At 45.5% G+C, this 19,633-nt stretch overlaps 1 protein-coding gene across 1 annotated transcript in view; it reads left to right on the top strand.

Annotated features, from left to right (window-relative positions):
* The window catches only part of RIPK4 (receptor interacting serine/threonine kinase 4), a 78,295-nt gene that overhangs the window by 29,787 nt on the left and 28,875 nt on the right, over positions 1 to 19,633 (top strand). Inside the window, exon 2 of the mRNA XM_069202593.1 lies at positions 14,766 to 15,063. Within this exon, the coding sequence (XP_069058694.1) occupies positions 14,766 to 15,063 (298 nt within the window). The remainder of the gene's footprint in view (positions 1 to 14,765; positions 15,064 to 19,633) is intronic.

Below are 19,633 nucleotides of genomic sequence, written 5' to 3'. Positions count from 1 at the left end.
GGACACAGTGCATCCAGAAAAACTGGGATCAATCGTGGCTTACCCGCTTGACTAAACTGTGTCCCCCTCGGCAATTAGCTTATTTCAGTGTGAGATTTTCCCTTGCTCCTCACATTTGACAGTACTTTGAAGTACAAGTTTGGGATGTGCTCTGAGCAAAGACCTCTTATATATGTCTTAATAGAATTTAATGAGTTTCCATCTACAATAGCAGCCTAGAACACAGATTGGGTAGACATGACAATAGACGTGCCTCTAAGCTAACAAATGGTTTCGTCATCGCGCATCGGCGTAGTTAGATGAATGTTTCTAGGTCCATGTTTGCAAACTATCATTTTTAATAAATGCCACTAAATGCAGTATTACTGTCTACTGGACTGAAGTGAAATGTTCCTCCAAGTTAACAATATACACTTTTTATAATTTTGAATAGTCGTCATTATATTTTTTTACTTGGTGTTTGCTGGTTGGTTTCATGTTGGCTTGGCTTGTGCTAAGGCTCTTAAAACCAAACCCTTGACTCGGCTCTGGCTTGTCTTTCCCTATTAATATACTGGCTTGCCTACTTCTGCTGAGGTCACAGTAGCAAAAAGTAGTGTCATCAAAACTAACGTCCCCGGACAGGGGGGGGTGATGGGGGAGGGACTTGTTTGATTGTATCCTATGAATTCTGAAGTCTCATTGAGGGGATAACTTAAGCATTTTGATTTCATAGCTCGAATACCCCTTTTTGCAATCAGCTGTCTGTAGGTGCAAGCCTCTTGTGGACCATACCAACAAGCATTGGCAAAGCCAATCTTTCTTGAATTTATGACCTATTGGCTTTGACACTACTTTTTTGCTGATATGTTATAGCCTACACTAAAAACAAGAAAATGGATATCATGATGTATGTACACGTGTGCCAACACGCACATGCATGCCTATTGAATGCCACAGTGGTCATTTTATATTTTGTTTATCGATCCATGATAGTGGAAGCCATCCCCCTTTTTTTTTTTTTTTTAAGACTGCAAGGGTTGCACGGAGTGGGGGCGGGTGAAGCGTTGGGAATGCTTTAGCTTTTGGGAAGAAAGGAACTACACAGTTTGGGGTGGTGGGTGTGGATTGAATGAAATTGCTGCATGAGAGAGAGAGAGAGAGAGGGGTGTGTGTGTGGGTGGGTGGGTGCGCGGGGAGGCGGAACCAAGGGATGTGTATTCGGAGGAAGAAGCAGCAGATGAGGGACAGGGATGAAAGTGAACCAATCAAAATGATGAGGCTGTGATCGAGGGGAGGGGTAAAACCCAGAATAGGAAGGCACGTCATTGAATAAGAAGCTAGCAAATGAAAGTGACAGAGTCATATTGTGGTAAGCAGGGGAGGGTTTTAAGTCCACTACATATATTTGAAATGCCCCCCCCTGAGGCTTTTGGCAGCAAAAAGCTGTCAGGTAGGTGAGACCTAAAAACTTACAGGGACAAACACTGCCTTTATTACAAGCTTGTGTTTTTTTTTGCTAATGCTACAGAGCATCATTGGCAACGTTGGCAAAGTCAATAAGGCAAAACCTATTTGCTTTGCTGGTGCTTGTCCTAATGCTGTCTGATCTGCTTCCTGTTGTGCATGCACCCCGGTGTTTCATTGTCTGTCTTAAACAATATTCGAGAGGAGCATCCTCGGGTTGCGCTGGTTATTTTGATAGCAGTTCTGCACAGTAAAAGGTGTGGTGTCTCGGAAAGGGCCACACACCCTGTGTGTTCACCCTCGTGCCTCCCAGCTCTCGTGCCACCATTTCCGAAAGGGAGAGTCTGTCTAATTGCCTCACCTTCCTTGGCAGGGACCCAGGAGACGGGATGTCCTATAGGCTCAGGATACACTTCCAAAAGGCATCCTCTTATAACCTCGCACCTGTGCTGCACGCAGATGCACAGTGTCGGATACATCACTGTTTTATAGATCTAAAGATGTCATTTTACGACCTCAACTGGGACAGACCCTGGCCATCGAGGCCGGTGTGTGCATTGGAGGCACAGTTCTCCATCCATGGCTGTGGCCAGTGTCTTGGTTTGGCACTAAACCTCTGTAGCCCAATCATGGAGAAGGCAGAGCATCTTTTTCATATACCAATAGGCATGTGGTTCCTGGTGGAGATAAGCGAGGGACTCTCTCGCCAATACATTTCTGTATTCAGGATTTTAAATTGCAATGCGAACCATTGTATGGTCCTTTTGAGGAGTCTACCATTCCATAGGTTAAGGGTTGGGGAAATACTGAATGACATAAAGCATAGGATCATATTGTTAATGCCCGTGTGTTTATTGCATGTATTTGTTCTTCCGTATGGCTCAAACCTTTGGCACGTCAATACTGTAGACACCTACTGTCAGGTGACCTCTAGATGACCATAGGCCATCGAGGGGCGGCATCCCCATGACCACAAACCTGACCTTCAGGGACAGTCCCATTGTTCTTTGGGCAGCTCCTGGAAGCCCCTTGAGCTTCCTCAGACCCAGGGAGGTTCCCACAGACCAGGTACTTCTTTTTCAGAAGGGTATCCACATGAAAAGAAAATACAAGCACCTTAATCTTTAAGGAAAAATATATTGTGATTACTGTTAGTGGTATTTTGTGTAGGGAATGCTTCTCCTGAAGATCTGTGATGATCCAGTAGTCTTTCCTTTTGTTGTTATTTGTGTTAAGGGTCTCAAACCGAAATCAGCGTTCAGAATCTCAATATTTGACTAAGGGTGGAGGGTACAAGTGCTCATCACCATCATCCGGTTTATTTTTAGGCTTGCTATGTGAGGCATTTGTGCCAATCATCAATCAATCAATCAATCAAGGAATTTATATTGCGCACTGCTCACCCGGAAGGAGAAGGATCTTCCTCCGGCGGTGGCTCTTTTGATGCGAGGGACGACGGCGAGGGCGAGGTTCGCGGAACGTAGCTGGCGGGTGGGCGAGTAGAAGGTCAGGCGGTCGTTGAGGTACCTTGGGCCCAGGTCGTGGAGGGATTCGTGTGCGTGGGTGAGGAGTCTGAACGTGATCCTCTTGTTGACAGGGAGCCAGTGCAGGTCTCTCAGGTGGCTTGAGATGTGGCTGCGTCGGGGGACGTCCAGGACGAGTCGGGCGGAGGCGTTCTGGATACGCTGAAGTATTTTCTGAAGCTTGGCTGTTGTACCGGCGTAGAGGGTGTTTCCGTAGTCTAGTCTGCTGGTGACGAGGGCCTGGGTGACAGTCTTCCTGGTCTCGGTCGGGATCCATCGGAAGATGTTACGGAGCATGCGGAGGTTGTGGAAGCAAGCTGAGGAGACGGCGTTGACTTGTCTGGTCATCGAGAGGGAGGAGTCCAGGATGACGCCCAAGTTGCGTGCGTGGTCCGTTGGCTTGGGAGCGGTGCCTAGGGCCGGGGGCCACCAAAAGTCGTCCCATGCGGAGGGCGACGGTCCCAGGATGAGAACTTCTGTCTTGTCCGTGTTCAATTTCAGGCGGCTTGATGTCCATCCATTTGGCGACGTCTTTCATCCCTTCGTGTAGGCTGGTTTTGGCGGTGTCGGGGTCTCTGGTGAGGGAGAGGATCAGCTGGGTGTCATCGGCGTAGGAGATGATGTTGAGGTTGTGTTGGCGTGCGATGGCAGCGAGGGGTTTCATGTAGATGTTGAAGAGAGTGGGGCTGAGCGATGATCCTTGCGGGACGCCGCAGATGACTTCGGTGGCCTCCGAGAGGAATGGAGGGAGGCGTACTCTGTGTTCTGCCGGAGAGGTATGAGATGATCCATTCCAGGGCCTTCCCTTGGATGCCGGTGTCGTTGAGGCGTTGGACTAGGGTGCGGTGGCAGACAGTGTCAAATGCTGCGGAGAGGTCTAGGAGGATGAGTGCCGCTGTTTCACCGTTGTCGAGCAGGGCTCGGATGTCGTCGGTGGCTGCGATGAGGGCGGTCTCGGTGCTGTGGTTGGCTCTGAATCCGGACTGCGATGGGTCGAGGGATCCGTTCGTCTCGAGGAAGGCGGCCAGTTGCTTGTTGACGACCTTCTCGATGACTTTGGCAGGGAAGGGAAGGAGCGAGATGGGGCGGAAGTTCTTGAGGTCGGTCGGGTCATGAAAAGTATTGTAATTTTATATATTAATTACTACTCCTAATGAGGTGTAGAAGTGCTTTACGACGAGCAGCACACTACATTGGAATCAAGTGGTTCTTGGAAGTATCTTGTTCTCTCAGGACACCATTCCAAGCATTTACTCCAGTTTCTTTGTGGTAGATTACATTAATAGCAGTGATCCTCTGTGGGAGCTATGTATGTTATGCAAAATATTGGTGTTATCAGTACGCACTATACAAGAGATTAAATAGTCAGGCTATAGGATATTAAGTGATGTTAGGTCGCAGGCATAAGGTTTCAAACAGGTAGAGGTTGTTGGCTATGAAATAAGGTGTGGGCAAAGTTTCCCCCACACAAGATGGAGATTATGGCAGACAGGCATGCGACTTGGAGTAGACTTTACTCCGACTCAAGGTGTGCAGAAGATGTTTGTAAGGAGTGGAGCATTCAATAGAAAGAAAAAGTGTAAGTACTCTTTTTAATGCAGGATTTCAAGAGTATAGTGGAAGAAAGGCTTTTTCAGATAACCTACAATCCGAGGATGTAAAACTATAGAAGGAATACATCATTTCTTTGAGTGCATAATTCACTTTCCATACCAATTCCAAATCTCGTACACATCAGCTTCCCCACGGGTAGGTTCCAGGATTGCTTAGTTAGTGAATTTCCGGTCCAAACCTAATTGTTCTGTTCACTTTAAACATCTGGACACGCAATGCAGAATCTTAAGTCCTTCCTGCATCATCTCCTCCTTCTGGCACTAGAGGTGCCTATTGAAGCTGTACCTCCCCCCGGACATGGCTGGTCTGCACTCTCAAGCATCAAGTCTGTTGGACAAGTACACTCCCTTCTCCCTCGTTTCTCTTACTTTTTACCCTCACCTTGACTGCCCATGCCCTTCTGTGCCAGAGCGGCCACTCGCCGCCGCCCTCACTCCTGCCGCCCTCTTTGTTTGGTCCTCCCCCTAGCGAGTTCTCTCCCGCTTAGGATGCACACTTACCCTTTCCCCACTTCTCCCACCAACTAAATATTATCTGCTGGTCTCTGAATCTGTTGCCTGTCTCCGGATCACTCACTGTAGTGCTCTCCTCCATCTTTCATCACTGGTTGGCAGTTACTTGTCCCCTTCTGTCCAATCCTGTGCTTTTCTGCCACTTAACTGCTTATTTAAGTTCAATGATATTGCACCACTGTAATCCCATTGGCTCCCTTTCTCTAATCATTTTTGATGCATTATCAGCTACCTCCCTCTATCTTATCCACTTTCCCTATCTCTTCCATTTTCTCCAGATCTCATTTTCTCTTACCAACCTCTTCACTTCCTGGTATTCCTGGTGTCTTCCGCTCTACGACCTGCTGCCTGTTTCTATCTCTGCCTGCTCTTTCACACACTTCCTGCCTTTTCCCAGCCTTGCTTTCTCCATTCAAAGTCCTTCTGCAGTTCTTTACTTCTTCTCTCAACACATCTTTACCTTCCACGTTCTCTTGCTGTTTGGCCAGCATTTCCACACTGCACATAAAAGATGAGTCCAGTATAAAGCCTGGTTAGTGGAAAATTCAATAAGTCAGCTGAAGCCGCTCCCCCTGTTCCTCGTGCTCCCACATTAATGTGTTCTAAACTTACTCCGAAGGGGTTTAATTCTGCCTTCTTCAGCCATTGGCTTATTATGCCTCAAAACTTTCAGTCATTTGCTAGAGACCTTGTCAATCACGTCTTAAGTCAACCCACAGAATTATTTTAGTTTTACTGTTTTTCCATTGGCTGGATGTGTCCCTCCTCCTCCACTGGAAATCGTGAGGCTCTATTGCATTTCTGAAATCGGATACTTATTTAGCTGGGCAACAGGTTCGACATCACCCGAGCACCACCTGTAAAAATATAACCCTCGTCTCGGCTAAAGCAGGTGTAGAGAGTATAGTTAGATGTTAAACGGAACCGGGATAAAGGTAAGTTCTAGGAAATCCCATAGGGGATCTGGATTTCATAGCAGGACCTTTGGACCTCTGCGGCTTGAATAAAGCAAGCAACGATCCAGGCCAATTAGAGGGAACTTTTGAACCGAGCATTAACCGTTTGTGGATTTCTAGGAATTTACCTATGAATTTTCCTCTGTTGCACACAGGTGTGTATTTCCGCACGCGGAAATGTTTAGTAAACATTAATACACAAACTTTTCCATTCATGGGAAAGCTCCTTTCCCTGCGTCTTGGGAGATGCAAAAAATACACTTGCAGAAATGTCAGATCACAGAGCTCCAAGGGGCCACCCCTGCTGTAGAAGCCGTTCTCGACCCCCCGTGGCTGCCATGTTCTAGTTGGGGAGGGGGAATCGCTGCAGCCCCATGAAAGGTGTTCTGAGTGGAAACAGGCGCCTGCCCTGCGCCCCGGGCAGGTTCTCAGGGCGTCCAGCTGCTTTACCCGAATAACCTGTTTTTGTGAGGCCCTGAAGGCGCTAACTTCCCATCTAAGTAATGAGGCTGCATTTATACCTCTGAGTGCACGCTTCCTTGATTTCTACCGGCCCATACCTCCTCCTCCTCCCACTGTTCTGCATCCCCCCCTCCCCCGCAGGCAATTATGAGTACAGTGTTTATAGTCGGGAGCACAGATGTTCTCCGTTTGGATTTTTTTTTATTCCAGAGGTAGCCTACCAACTTCGGCAGGCAGAATGTTATGCTATGTGCCAAAAATCATTTGGTCGTTTTTGGAAAAACGATGGGGTGTTGGGGGGTCGGGTTCGGAGAGGGGGTAGGAGTCTGGCACAAGTCAAGCCGACTGGTTGGTGTAGAGTTTTTTTTATTTATTTATTTTATTTAATGCGTTTTTATATAGCGCGGACTTTACCCGAAGGTGTCAGAGCGCTTCACAATAGGCAAAGTAAAGATACAAGAGGAGAAGAATTACAAGTGAGCCTGTTACAAAAACAAGCATTACATTACAAGAGGCAATCGTGATAATTGTGCACGTATCAAGAGCAAAAAATAAATGAGGTAGCAAACGATACGTTATGAGAGGAAAAAGTGACGTGTGCAGGTTACAAGAGCAAATAAAGTACGAATAGAGGTAAAAAAGTTGCAATCAATGGTAGACACTCAAAACACTAAAACAATAGTTACGTTACATGAGGCAGTGGTGGCCGTTGTGCATGTATCAAAAGCAAACAAGATATAAGAGGTAGCAAATGATACGTTGAAAGGAAAGGTGCTGTGTGCATGTTACAAACGAGTACAAGATACAGGTAGAGGTAAAATACTGCACTACATGGCAGACACTCAAAACACAAAAACACCCTGGGAAGGCACTTCTATAGGCATGGAGAACAGAATATCCTATAATGGAAGGACTTCCTTCTGAAAACAGAGGGCTTGAATTAACTTTGGAAGGTTGAGCCAGAAGTAAGGGGAGATGCTTCTTTTTTTTTTCTTTCTTGCAGTTTAAAGCGCGAACTCGACCCTGAGGTATTGGAGCGCTCTACATGAACACCAGTTACATGAATTACCCTAGGCGATATTCTGTTTTTAGGCAGGGGAGATTGTTGAATCAGAATGTTGCGCGACGCCGGGACTCGAACCAGGTTCTCCTGGCCTAAAGTGGTCAGTTCTGGCCCTCGCGCCACATTCCACCTCCTGTGCACACAGGGGAGGGCTCGGGGCTCGGCTCGCGCGCTCCGCTTTCTATAGAATAAATCCCCTGCTGCGCCCAGCGTCAAACTGCGTGCCAGCGTACATCAATGGGACACAGGTACCGGGTGGCACCCACAGTTGGCTACACAAACTCCAATCAGTTCCCTGTTTTGTTTATTTGGGGTTTTTATTGCCACTGAACGGATGTATAGAGTGGAATGTCCCTGGGGAAAACCACCGTGTGAACGCGGACTTCAAGCTGCAAACCAGATAAGACTGTAGCCAGCAGCTCATAAAATGAAGGGGATCCAATCAGTTGCCATGGATGTCAGTTCACCTAAATGCCAGGGATACCGGAAATGACATCATACCCCATTTAACCTTCACTTCCACTCAGACCCGCAGGCTCACACGCCCTTAAACACAGAAAGCCTCCCGATTCAGGGGGGAGTTTACCGATTTCAGGGGCTAGTCTCTCCCTTCCAGTTCCTGCTTGCAGAAAACCCATATGGAGTTCTGTAAAACTGCCAAAAATACAAAAAAAAAATGCCTGTCACGATTCTTTTATCTCCCCTTTCTGGAATTACCTCCGACATCAAAGGTTAAGGCATTGTCCTTAATTCTTGGTGGGGTAGATTAGAGCCTGTGACAGGCCACTACATTTTATTTTTGGCAGTTCTGCATAGCGCAAACAGAAATAGAATTTAAAACTCTGTTTTTGTTTGTGTTAGGTCATTAAACTGCCACAAATGAATTGGTGATTTTCACCATACATACCAATTGACCCAATTAATGCAGATTGCCTCTGCTCCAATATGTCAGTGGAGAAATGCATTCCCCAGATTACTTTTTAAAATCTCCCACTTGTCTCCTCTAAAATGTTGGCATGTATGTACCATATGTGCCAATATTTTAGAAGAGGAAATTGGGAGATTTAAAAATAAAATAATCAGGAAAATGTACTTCCTCCATTGATTTTATATCAGAAGTGACAAATTCCGGCAGGAGACAGCCAAGATAAACCCATTTTTAGCTTATAAAATCGGGAGTCTGGCAAATATGACATACGCACATGTTGACACAATCGCTTTCACATAAACACACACTCGCCCACAAGCACCTTACCTCTGCTGCCAGGGAGGGTCATATTCCAGCTAATTGTAATCCATTCTTTATTACACTAATAGTAAATAATACAATATTATTCAGTTAGTGTAATGTAAACATGATGGAAAACAAGGAAAGTGGAGCCCCAACTGACGTCCGATGTCGCATGGAGCAAGCCAGGACTCGTAACTGCGATTTCTAAATGACGTCCATGTGAGTAGCGCAGAAAGGATGCCATGTGCCTAGAAACATTACCATGTGACTTCTGCTGGGGTAGTGAAATACAGCAATTGTCATGGGCCAATGGGCCCCTCGGGGCTCAAGGCCCCGTATCGCTGCAGCAGTGGTAGCTGTAGTGTCCTGCTGGACACGTTCTAGTGTTTTGGCCAGCCTCTCTGCTGAGGGCTGGCCTCCCACATACACCCCACACCCACCCAGCACAGGCGTCACCGGTCAGGTGACCCTGGCAATAAAAGGGGCCGGGCGCACGTGCCCAGGGCCAGTTTCACCCACTAAGAAAGCGAGTCCGTGTGTCTCATTTTTAGTAGCATGAGGGCCTAGGGCCCCGACACTACAGTAGCCACGCCCCTTATGCAGTGGTATCCCTCATAAAGCCCCGGTTGCTTGAGCTGGGCCCAAACCGTTGCCATACAATGACAAACTTGCCCCTGTGTAATATGCCACATTCAGTAGCTCCCAGTTCGCATCGTCCTTCCATCCAGAGCAGCAGCCCCCAGGCAATGAGGGAGGTTTCCTATTTTCACTTCCAACGGGACCCAAAGCAAAGGCCATGCTTTAAGGGCCATCAGCCCTCCTTTTGTTGGATTTCCATTCTTCCTGGGGGTTATCTTGAGCCGGACACCCAGATGTCAGTGAGTGGAGCGAAATAAAGGCAGTCATCTTGGCATCACTTCACAAATGCTTAAGAGAAACTGTGATTTGGAATCAGATTTTTGACTTTGTTCAGCCTCAGTATGTGAGAGACGTGCATGCACCGGTTTATCCATGTGTATGAGTAAATGCACTGGCTTAAATACCGCTTACTAGTTTATTTTCTTAGAGGAGTACTCCCACCAGCCTCGGGTCTCAGAGCGCTTTAAATCACACACGCATGCTACAGAGCCCATGAATCATACCGGTGTGTACATCGGTTTACAAGAAATGGTACGTGAGGCAATGGGTGTTCCGCTGTATAGGAGTGGCATATCACCCCTTATGGTAGGCATTGTATATCAAGAGTGCTTGATCTGGAAAAACACAATCCGGATTTAAAACCTAACGCAGTATTTGGGGGTTTCCTTTCCTAATGGGACATTATTATTACCCAGAAGGGACCTTTTTAGCCACTTTGGAGTAACTGAAGACTGAAAAAAACAGTGTTCCAAACCTATACCTTGCAGGGTCATGCAGTTCATCTCGCTGTGCTACGTCAGGATTACAACTTTTAAAAGGCAAGTAACAGGATCTCTGTGACATAAGATGTACCTCTCTGGACTATCTACATACAATAAAAATCGATGATACGCATTTTAAATGCTGTGCTTCGTAGCAGGCACGTTAACCCTCTATGCTGCTTTCAGAACCGTGACCAGACCGAGCTATCTGTAGCAAGTGCATTAACCTCCGGAGTTGTCTTGTCATTATTATGATCCTCTGAGAATTGCTCGGCACACCAGGTTCCTTTCAGTAAGGGCCTTCCCCCGTAACACACATTTTAAAATAAATGGACCATTTATGGAAACCAGAAAAGATTAGCTGTTCCATGCGCCCTCGTTGCCAGTTTCTTTACATCAGAGTTTAAAAAAATCAATAATAATAAATGTATAAGTGGACTGTCAGACCCTGCTTTGTAGCAGTAGTGGCCCTTGTGGCTCCGCCTCTTTATGCTGCCCAGCCTTGGCCCCTAATTAACGGATCCAGGAGTATATTTTCCGTTTCCAGCACTGGTACTCGGTGAATACAGTACTTCCAAGCTTGCGTTTGAAAGTCCCTTTCTACTAGATGTGCACTCGGCTCCAGACAGACCTGCCCTTCCCTCTGACCAGATGTACCTGGTAGCATCCTTCGGAAACCTACGTGCTCTGTTTGACAAACAAACACTTTTTTTTTTTGTAAACTCCCATCGCGGTAATTGTGTGCTGCGAAGAGAGGCGGGAACTACAATCAAGCCGGACTTTTAGTGCAAAGCTGCATTGTCTCGAAGAACAATCCGAACAACGGGTGGGTGTCGGCGCTTTAATTGAGATTGGTCCTGTCACAGCAGGTGGAGTTGAGGTGGTCCTTCGGACGGGGAGGTGAGAACGAGGGGTGGAGGGCAGAGAGCAGGTACCGCGTGGTGCGTTCCAGCCATCGCCTGCGTCTCCACTGCTCAGATCTGAGTTCTAATCCTGGCTCTCCACTGACGCAGTGTGTGCCGGTGGGCAAGCCTCTCGACTGCGGGGGTCGTTACTAAGGAATATCGGACCGAGACCCCCTCGTCAGTGAATGGACTTCTAACTCCCAGGTGGTCTTTCTTTCAGAGCTCTGACGTAAGGGAGGAGGCTGGTCTTGCTCTGTAAAAACCGAAACTAAATCACTGTATTTACCCATTCAATAGTTTATATCCCGCAGAAAGCAATGTGCTGACGACGGTTATCATATGACTTCGTGTCACAAAGATATTGGAACACTTACTTCCTGCCAGTGTCCTTCCCCGGAAGCGAGACTTGTTTCATGCATAAGTAGTGCGCACCAGATGGGGTCTGGGGAGGGGGGTCGAGGAAGGGGACCAGGGAGGGGCACGGGATGTTATGACATGATGTCGCACCTCGTGCACTATAACTATATAGCTACACTGCCATCTTTGGAGGGTCATCTGCAGTGCTTGAAATGGAAAAATGAAAGTGCCTAGTCTGTTCTAGTCTGTCAGACAGCACATGCTGCTCAGTAGTAAAAGACATATTGTGAACTTATGAAGAATTTATAGTGGCTTACAACCTAGCCATTGATTACCATTGTGTGGTTTTATTGTCATTCTAATTTGCTTGCTTCTTAGTTGATGGTCTTCCTTGTTACAACTGGCTCATTTTGTTTGTCCCGCCCCTGGTGCCCAGCCTCTTTACTGTCTCTGTGAATGACGGGCTTCTATCCTCCCAGTGCTCACCATTAGGAATTACCTTTTTAATTCTTGCTTAAGTGCTCTTTGGGCCCATGTTACTCTGCCTTGTGATCTCAAATTCCACTCTACTGCCCACTCCCAGATGTTTCTCCCAACCCCTTCGTCACCCCCCATCTTTTTTTTTTCTCCTTTTTTTTGTGTGTAAATAATGTATTTTTAATTTATTTATTTAAGGGAAGATCAGACAGTCAGTTGCTACCTGCCCCATCTGCCTGTTTAAAGATGAATGAAAAACATTTTTTGGGTATTTCTTTTTCATCTTTTTTTACTGATAAATCTCTGATCAGTAATGGGCACATACGTGCAGTGATGAATGCACACACGTCATCAAGGATACAAATGCCCTTTAAGTAAAAGAATTATGCAGACAAATATTTTGTACAGTAAAAGAGAAGAATAGCATGACCACCCCAATGCACCAGGGTGCATTGAAGAATTGCAAGAGTATATCCCACACAAAAATATCACAAATGGGTATAGGTGGTAAAAATAAACATTTTCTTATTGTGTGTGTGTGTGTTTCCTTGACACAGCCCCTTTCTTAGGCAGTAAATGAGAAAAATATTTTAGAAAAATAATTCATGTCCTGTGACAAAATTCAGGGAGGTAGTTGTATAACTTTGGAGGTACTGAGAATAATCCTAATTGTCCCTAGGGGATGCTTTTTTTATTATTATTATATATTTTTTTAAACAGTTTCCCTCATTGTGTTGATTAATTTCAGCGTCATTGGGACTTCAGCAGGTCACATCAAGACTAAGGGTCTGAGTTAGATATTGGTGGGCGGGTTACTCCGTCACAACGCGGTCAGATATCCCATCTGACGAAATCCAAATCCCATAGGAAATAATGGGATTTGGAGTTCGGAGGACAGGATATCCGTCACCATTAACAAGGGTGAGTAACCAGTCTGCCAATATCTAAATCAGGCCCCAAATAGGTCTTGGTGTTGATTTGATTAGTTGGGGGTTTGTGGATGTCAAATCAACTATGGGTGGCGGTTTAGTTGCGGAACACCCACAAACCTGGTTCTGTTAAATCTGCTCACATTGAAATAGTACAGATTGAGTTAATGTCTTTCAGGAGGAAAAAATCCTGCCACTCTTGTGCCAGTGAGAAATACGATTTTTGCCTTTTGTAAATGACTGCACATACGTTTCATATGTTATTCCAAAGCATGTGGCTGAATCCATTTTGTTTCTGGGCTGCGGATGCTGTTTACCCATCAGTTGTTGTTTTGAGACTTGCCTTGGTGCTGCTGAGCCAATTGCGTTATCAAATTGGGAAACAACAATTGCAAAACAAAAGTGGAAGCCCGGAAAAAATGTCTCTTTGCAGTGAGGTATTGTATAAGTAGTGATTTTAGAAGCCTGGTGAAGTTGCACTAAGTTTTATAGAACATCAAAGGAAGTCTACATATAGTTTGCTTTGTACGAGATATACATTATCCATCGCCATAGTTGAGCCCTGGGTTGAAAGGCAGCAGCTGGGATGGCAGGAGGCATTGAATCAACAGAGTATCCATACATATGTGCTGTCCTAAGCAGGACCGGTGGGAAACGCAGTGCCTGTGCTGTGTAATTGGGCAGTTGCAAAGCTTGGTACTCCCATCAACCTATCACTTTATTGTGGTATCTTAAGCTAGAAAGGTAATCCCAGTTCTTACCTTAACACTAAATGTAATTCTTGATCCAAGCAGTGTTCTCAGCAGTGATCAGCATCTATGCAGCACCTTCTTTGCAATTGAACATCGATGTAGTTTATTTGATGCAGGGGTTGTCCACCATATCTACAAGGTTGATACATAAACAGGAGTTGCAGGAAAAACTGCTTTGACGTTTGCCTTAAATCAGTAACTTTCTCTAAAGTTTGTTTGGAATTTCCTCAGAATAAGCGGTTACCATTTACATAGCAGATTTTTTTTTTTTTTTTTTTTTTAAGTTGCCTGCATTGATAGGTTTCTGCAGTAGTTGACATTAGAGATGCAGATTAAACTTTAACATGGCGTCACTGTCTTGGAACGTTTTGAAAAAAAAAATGAATGATGAAAAAGACTTGCAAGCATTACTTGTGTGTGAGTAGTCCCTGTTGCTGCGATTGAGGTGTAAGCCTACTTCAGAACCTCCACTTGTGTTAGGATGGGCCCTACCTTTCGTCTGGGACTATCGTCCTTTGATCAAAAAGGAGTTACCCCAGGCTTTTCACCAGTATCTGCTGCTTTTTGTCCAGGCTGCATGGAACCCCTACAGCCCAGCGTCCTCGTTTCTACAAAGACATTATTTTATTTCTCTTTCTGCCAGTTAGCCAATCGCTGATTGGGTATCTCCGTTTTTATGAGCGATATTCCTCAGCAAGAAGTTCTTCAATTGGATGAAATGTCGTCTTTGCCAAAGATAATGTGCAGGTCGAATTGCCAGGCTGCCTTTGCTTGAAGGGCGGTAGGCAATTTGTCCGAATAGAAGCAGTGTGTGACTTTCCAAAATGATGTCACCCTGAGCAAGACAATTTCAGTGCATGTATGAGATCACATAGGAAGCTTTCCTGGTATGTTAAGTATTTGCTTTGTCCTTCCAAGTACGGATGGCTTGCGGCTGACCCACAACAAACTTGCAGCTAGGATTATGCTACTGCGTGAAACAGAAGGGCATCGGTTTTAGTGCAGGTTGTAATGCCAGATTATATAAAAATAAAAGTATCTGTTGATCCAGGGCTGTTCATGCAGTGACAAAAGTGGTGGATTCTTCTTTCACTATTGCTGAGTGCCATTTGTTTTTTCTTTTTTCTTTTCTTTCAAGGGAGCAGATGGAGCTGCTGGAAGAAGCCAGGAAGATGGAGGTGGCCAAGTTTCGATACATCCTCCCGGTGTATGGGATCTGCCAGGAGCCCGTGGGCCTGGTCATGGAGTATATGGAGACTGGATCCCTGGAGAAGCTCTTGGCCTCAGAGCCACTGCCGCTGCCTTGGAACCTGCGCTTCCGGATCATTCACGAAACCGCTGTGGGCATGAACTTCCTGCACTGCATGTCCCCACCTCTGCTCCACCTGGACCTCAAGCCTGCCAACATCCTGCTGGATGAGCACTATCACGTCAAGGTACGGCCGCCGGAGGTTGTAGGGTGCAGGCAACGGTGGGTAGTGGTGGGAAGGGGTGATCAGGTAGGAAGTAAAGGTGGGAATGAGAGTGCATGTAAATAATACTGCAGTACTGTGCCCAGGACTGTGATGCTCAAGCCAGTTCATTTGACTTTCCCAGTCATTGTGTTGTAGCTCCCGCCTCCTAAAATGGTTGTCCTTTATTTCTCTAGTTTTCATAACAATCTAGCCACTGCAGAGCCTACTTCTCTCTGCCTCAATATTTAAACTGATTCACACTTTTCTGCTCACTCTTTAATGCATGCAACTCATTTTAGGGCATTTTTTCAGAGTTGAAAGCTTGTCCTCTTTCATCCTGGTAAAAATAATACCCTGATGCAAGGGAACTGTCGATCTTTGGGCCTATCCCTGGCTTTTCCCATAAAAACAAATGGAACATTGTGCAGCTTCAAGACCATCAGCACTTGCAGTGCACTTATTAATCCAGGTTTCATCCTTGGACTGGCACAGAGACAGCTTCCCTTGCGCTTGTTGGTGACTCATCATATGGGTCTGAATGACGATGGTTCCTGTTGTCAATACCTTTCACTGTCCTCTGGCATGCTCGACCACACATCACTTCTGCACAGTGTGTGGACCCCAGGAGTTTGAGTGTCATGGCTCTGGAGTGGATTTTGCACTTGTGCGCAGTTCTCATCCTGATGGGTAACCCTGGGTTCAGTCCCTTTTCGATGCTGTGGGGAGCGGGCCAGGGATTTATGTTCACTCCTATGTTATTAAACATCTGAAAGGAGTTGCTGAAGTATATGTGGCTGTGCTTGGGTATTTCAATCCATCAGCATGACGACAACTCCTGACACTATGTGAAGTGGGCTTGAAGATGGGCATTCCCCCTTCACCTCTTCAACACCTCAGCGTGCTATCCAGGACTGTATGTCACCCACTTCCGCATACTATGGGTGTCATTAAATCAGTGGTTTCTTTCCCTACCTCACCTAGAGCACTCTTACATTCACACTGCAATCCTGGTTGCCTTATCTGGTATCGCTCCTCCATTGCATGTCCATCTGGGAAGTCTTAACGCTTTTGTTTCCGGTTGCTCTTAACAGTTTAATAGTAGGAAGCTGAAAGTTGTCTACTTGTGTCGTCCAGTTATTTCTGTTCTTAAAAACTCAAAGCACCTCTTCCAGCTTCAGATGTCTTTTCCACAGTTGGAGCACAGGTTCTGTCTAGGCTAGGGTTGCACTGGTGTTATTGCCACAGGTTATGTCTAGGCTAGGGTTGCACTGGTGTTATTGCCACAGGTTCTGTCTAGGCTAGGGTTGCACTGGTGTTATTGCCACAGGTTATGTCTAGGCTAGGGTTGCACTGGTGTTATTGCCACAGGTTCTGTCTAGGCTAGGGTTGCACTGGTGTTATTGCCACAGGTTATGTCTAGGCTAGGGTTGCACTGGTGTTATTGCCACAGGTTCTGTCTAGGCTAGGGTTGCACTGGTGTTATTGCCACAGGTTATGTCTAGGCTAGGGTTGCACTGGTGTTATTGCCACAGGTTATGTCTAGGCTAGGGTTGCACTGGTGTTATTGCCACAAGTTATGTCTAGGCTAGGGTTGCACTGGTGTTATTGCCACAGGTTATGTCTAGGCTAGGGTTGCACTGGTGTTATTGCCACAGGTTATGTCTAGGCTAGGGTTGCACTGGTGTTATTGCCACAAGTTATGTCTAGGCTAGGGTTGCACTGCTGTTATTGCCAGAATATCCAACCCTGTTAAAGAAGGTTGCCCCGTGTGATCCAGGGAACTCGGAAATTAAATCACAATATCCACATGTTTTTATTCACACTGGCCCCCTAGGTACTTGTATATTGTTTTAAAACTAAGCAACATAACCTACAAGGCTCTTGCCCAGAATCAGTCTGCTTACATGTCCAGTTAGCTACAGGTTTTCGCTTGGTGGTTGGTGACCAGGATTAAGGACGTTTTGATGACTGAAATCCCCCAGATTAATTGCTCTGTTGATCTTTTCTTAGGAGTAGGAGCTTGGATGTAGAACAAAACCCCCACACATCTTCTTCCCTCACTTTTAGCTTTAGGATGAGCTGTGAAGCACTTGTACCACTAGCATGCCTGTCCTTTTGCTGGTATTGTTTTTTAGCTGTGACCTTGAATCCGGCCATCAAAGCATCTCTCAATTGTGATAGGAGGGATATCAGAATGTAAATTCTTTTATGAATTTACTCAGGTTGTTTGGGGAATTTCGTCTTTCCTTTTGGACACTTTTTCTGGTGGCTGTTTTTCTTTATTTCTACTTTTCACAGTATGTGTTAAGCGAGTTTGTTTTATTATTTGTTTTTTCCTATTCATAAATTTTCTGTAACAGTTTTATTCCCTTCACACAATTCCTTTATTTTTATTTTTTGCATATGTTGCCTCTGTGGGGCCCAGTTACACCTGAGAGTTGAGGTTTTGCGCTTTATTATTATTATTATTTTTTGTAATGGCTAACCACCATGATGCTGTGATGGGCAACGGAACAGGAAAGATGTGATTCTAAAAATGAATTAAAAGGCAGGTGTAATCAGTCAAGAGCAGTTAGCCTGTTGAATGAATTCATCTTCAGTACTTTTAGACTAGGAAAATTATCTCTGATTGATTTAGTGGCACTGCCTGGTTCTTTATCCCATAACATCTCAAACGTTGTTGAATTCTAGCCATGCAATCAATCACAAGCTGGTCTTTAGTGCATCTCTTTTCTCACCTGCTACCCATCACACCCAAACTACGTCACCTAGCAGCCAAGCTCTTTGCTAACGCCTCTTTTATAATCCCATAACCTCACGTTAATCAGTGACATGTGGTTATTCTTTTGTTCGTAAATAGTCTTAACCAAAGTCTAAGTCTTCCAGACCAACCTGGCGGTAAAACATTAGTTTGTATTCGCTGTCGTTTTGACGGGGTCTGTTCAGTAAGCGACACAGCAATGCCTCCATGTCATGGCCCTGGTTAGCCAACAAGCCACATTTATCCCGGGATCACAAGGTTGCAAATGATAACAAGGCACGGCTTGCACAACTTCCCAGACAAATTAGTCAGCGGTAAGGTATGTCTGTTTTATGCAACCTGCGTATAATTACACCAGTCAATAATTAACCATGTGCCCGCTGCGAACTGCTCTAAGAGCAACCCTGTATTTGAAGGAATCGTTGAACAAGGTTCCTCATTGTCCTACAATAGATATTTAGTTAGTTCATGTCCAGACAAAGCTGTTTGCCGTATCTTGTGTTCAAATGGTCTGTTAGTTTTGAGCTTTTGTTGTACAAAATTGTGGCACAGATGAGGAATGTAGTTACAACATGTATGAAGTTGTCAAAGTTAAAGACTATTGTTAGGAATGGCTCGGGCAAAAGGTGGGTGTCTGTTTGTGGCACCTTCAAGGCTTAGGAAATTAGCACTGCTTGTGAAATACAGTCAGACATATCGGTTCATTCCTGTGCCCTGGTTTGAACCCATATAAAACAAGCATTTGCAATGTAATGGATCTCGCGTTTGTTCATGTTAGAGCTGATAGCTTTGTAAACTCCTAACCCGACTTTTCACCTATCGGGCAAAAGTGCATTTATATATGTAACCTGAAAAAGTGCAATTAACTATGTAAAGCGCTCGACTTCTGCCAAGCGAGATCGCGCTCGTAAATTAGAGAAAAAGAAGTCCACGAGCCGGACGGAAAACAGCAAGCCTCGCTTGTTTTCTGTACTTGGTCGCTGTGCTCGAGGAGGGCTAGCCACCGGAAAAGGCATGACGTATGCATGCCTTCGACTAATGAAAGCAAGCAGATTTTATTAGGCAAGCCCACGAACCAATGAAAAACACCAACGTGACGTCAACAGGGCTCTAAGCCCTTTTCTAAACACTAAAGCGTCTCGCTGAGATACGCATGCGCGAGCGCATGCAACGCAGGCTCGACCCTAAAAAAGGTAAGCGTGGGCATGCACATTTGCACAGCTAGCCACACTAGCAACCTTGGCATCAACAAGAAACCTGTCCAAGCATGACCAAACCAATTATGAAAGAAAATGCCCCACAGATTTGTGGAAATTTGGGAAGTTTGCTAGTGTTCCCCTCTGGCTTAATTTCCAGACACAAAAAATCCTGCAAAATCCTCAGAAAGGAAGGTGGAATGATTGGTGTCAAGGAGGAAGGGCCATAGCACCAGTTTCCGATATAGGCTAGTGATCGAGTTTAGCACCGACTGAGGTACTGTTTATTTTAGAACACTGGAATGTTGGGAGTGCCTTGAAGACAGTGGAGTAGCTTGGGCTAATAATGGCTGGTACGGGTCTTCTGCTCCAACACTCCAATACTTGCCTTTCTGTTTTTCCCTTTTCAATTTAGAACATTGAATCATCCCTGAGTGAAATGTTCTGATAGCCTTGCAGCCATTGTGCCTCAGTCTATACTGGTTGTTGAAGGCCCTCTCCCTCGTTGTAAATGATTGGGTTCAAGGACTTTAACAGGTGGTATACCTCCCAGAAGTGGACTATAATGCTATCAATCAATCATTTCTAGAGCGCA

The sequence above is a fragment of the Pleurodeles waltl genome, chromosome 8, assembly GCF_031143425.1.
Source record: "Pleurodeles waltl isolate 20211129_DDA chromosome 8, aPleWal1.hap1.20221129, whole genome shotgun sequence".
NCBI classification, from domain to species: Eukaryota; Metazoa; Chordata; class Amphibia; order Caudata; family Salamandridae; genus Pleurodeles; species Pleurodeles waltl.
The sequence above is the reverse complement of the archived record's forward strand: the minus strand, read 5'-3'. Positions and strand labels throughout refer to the sequence as shown.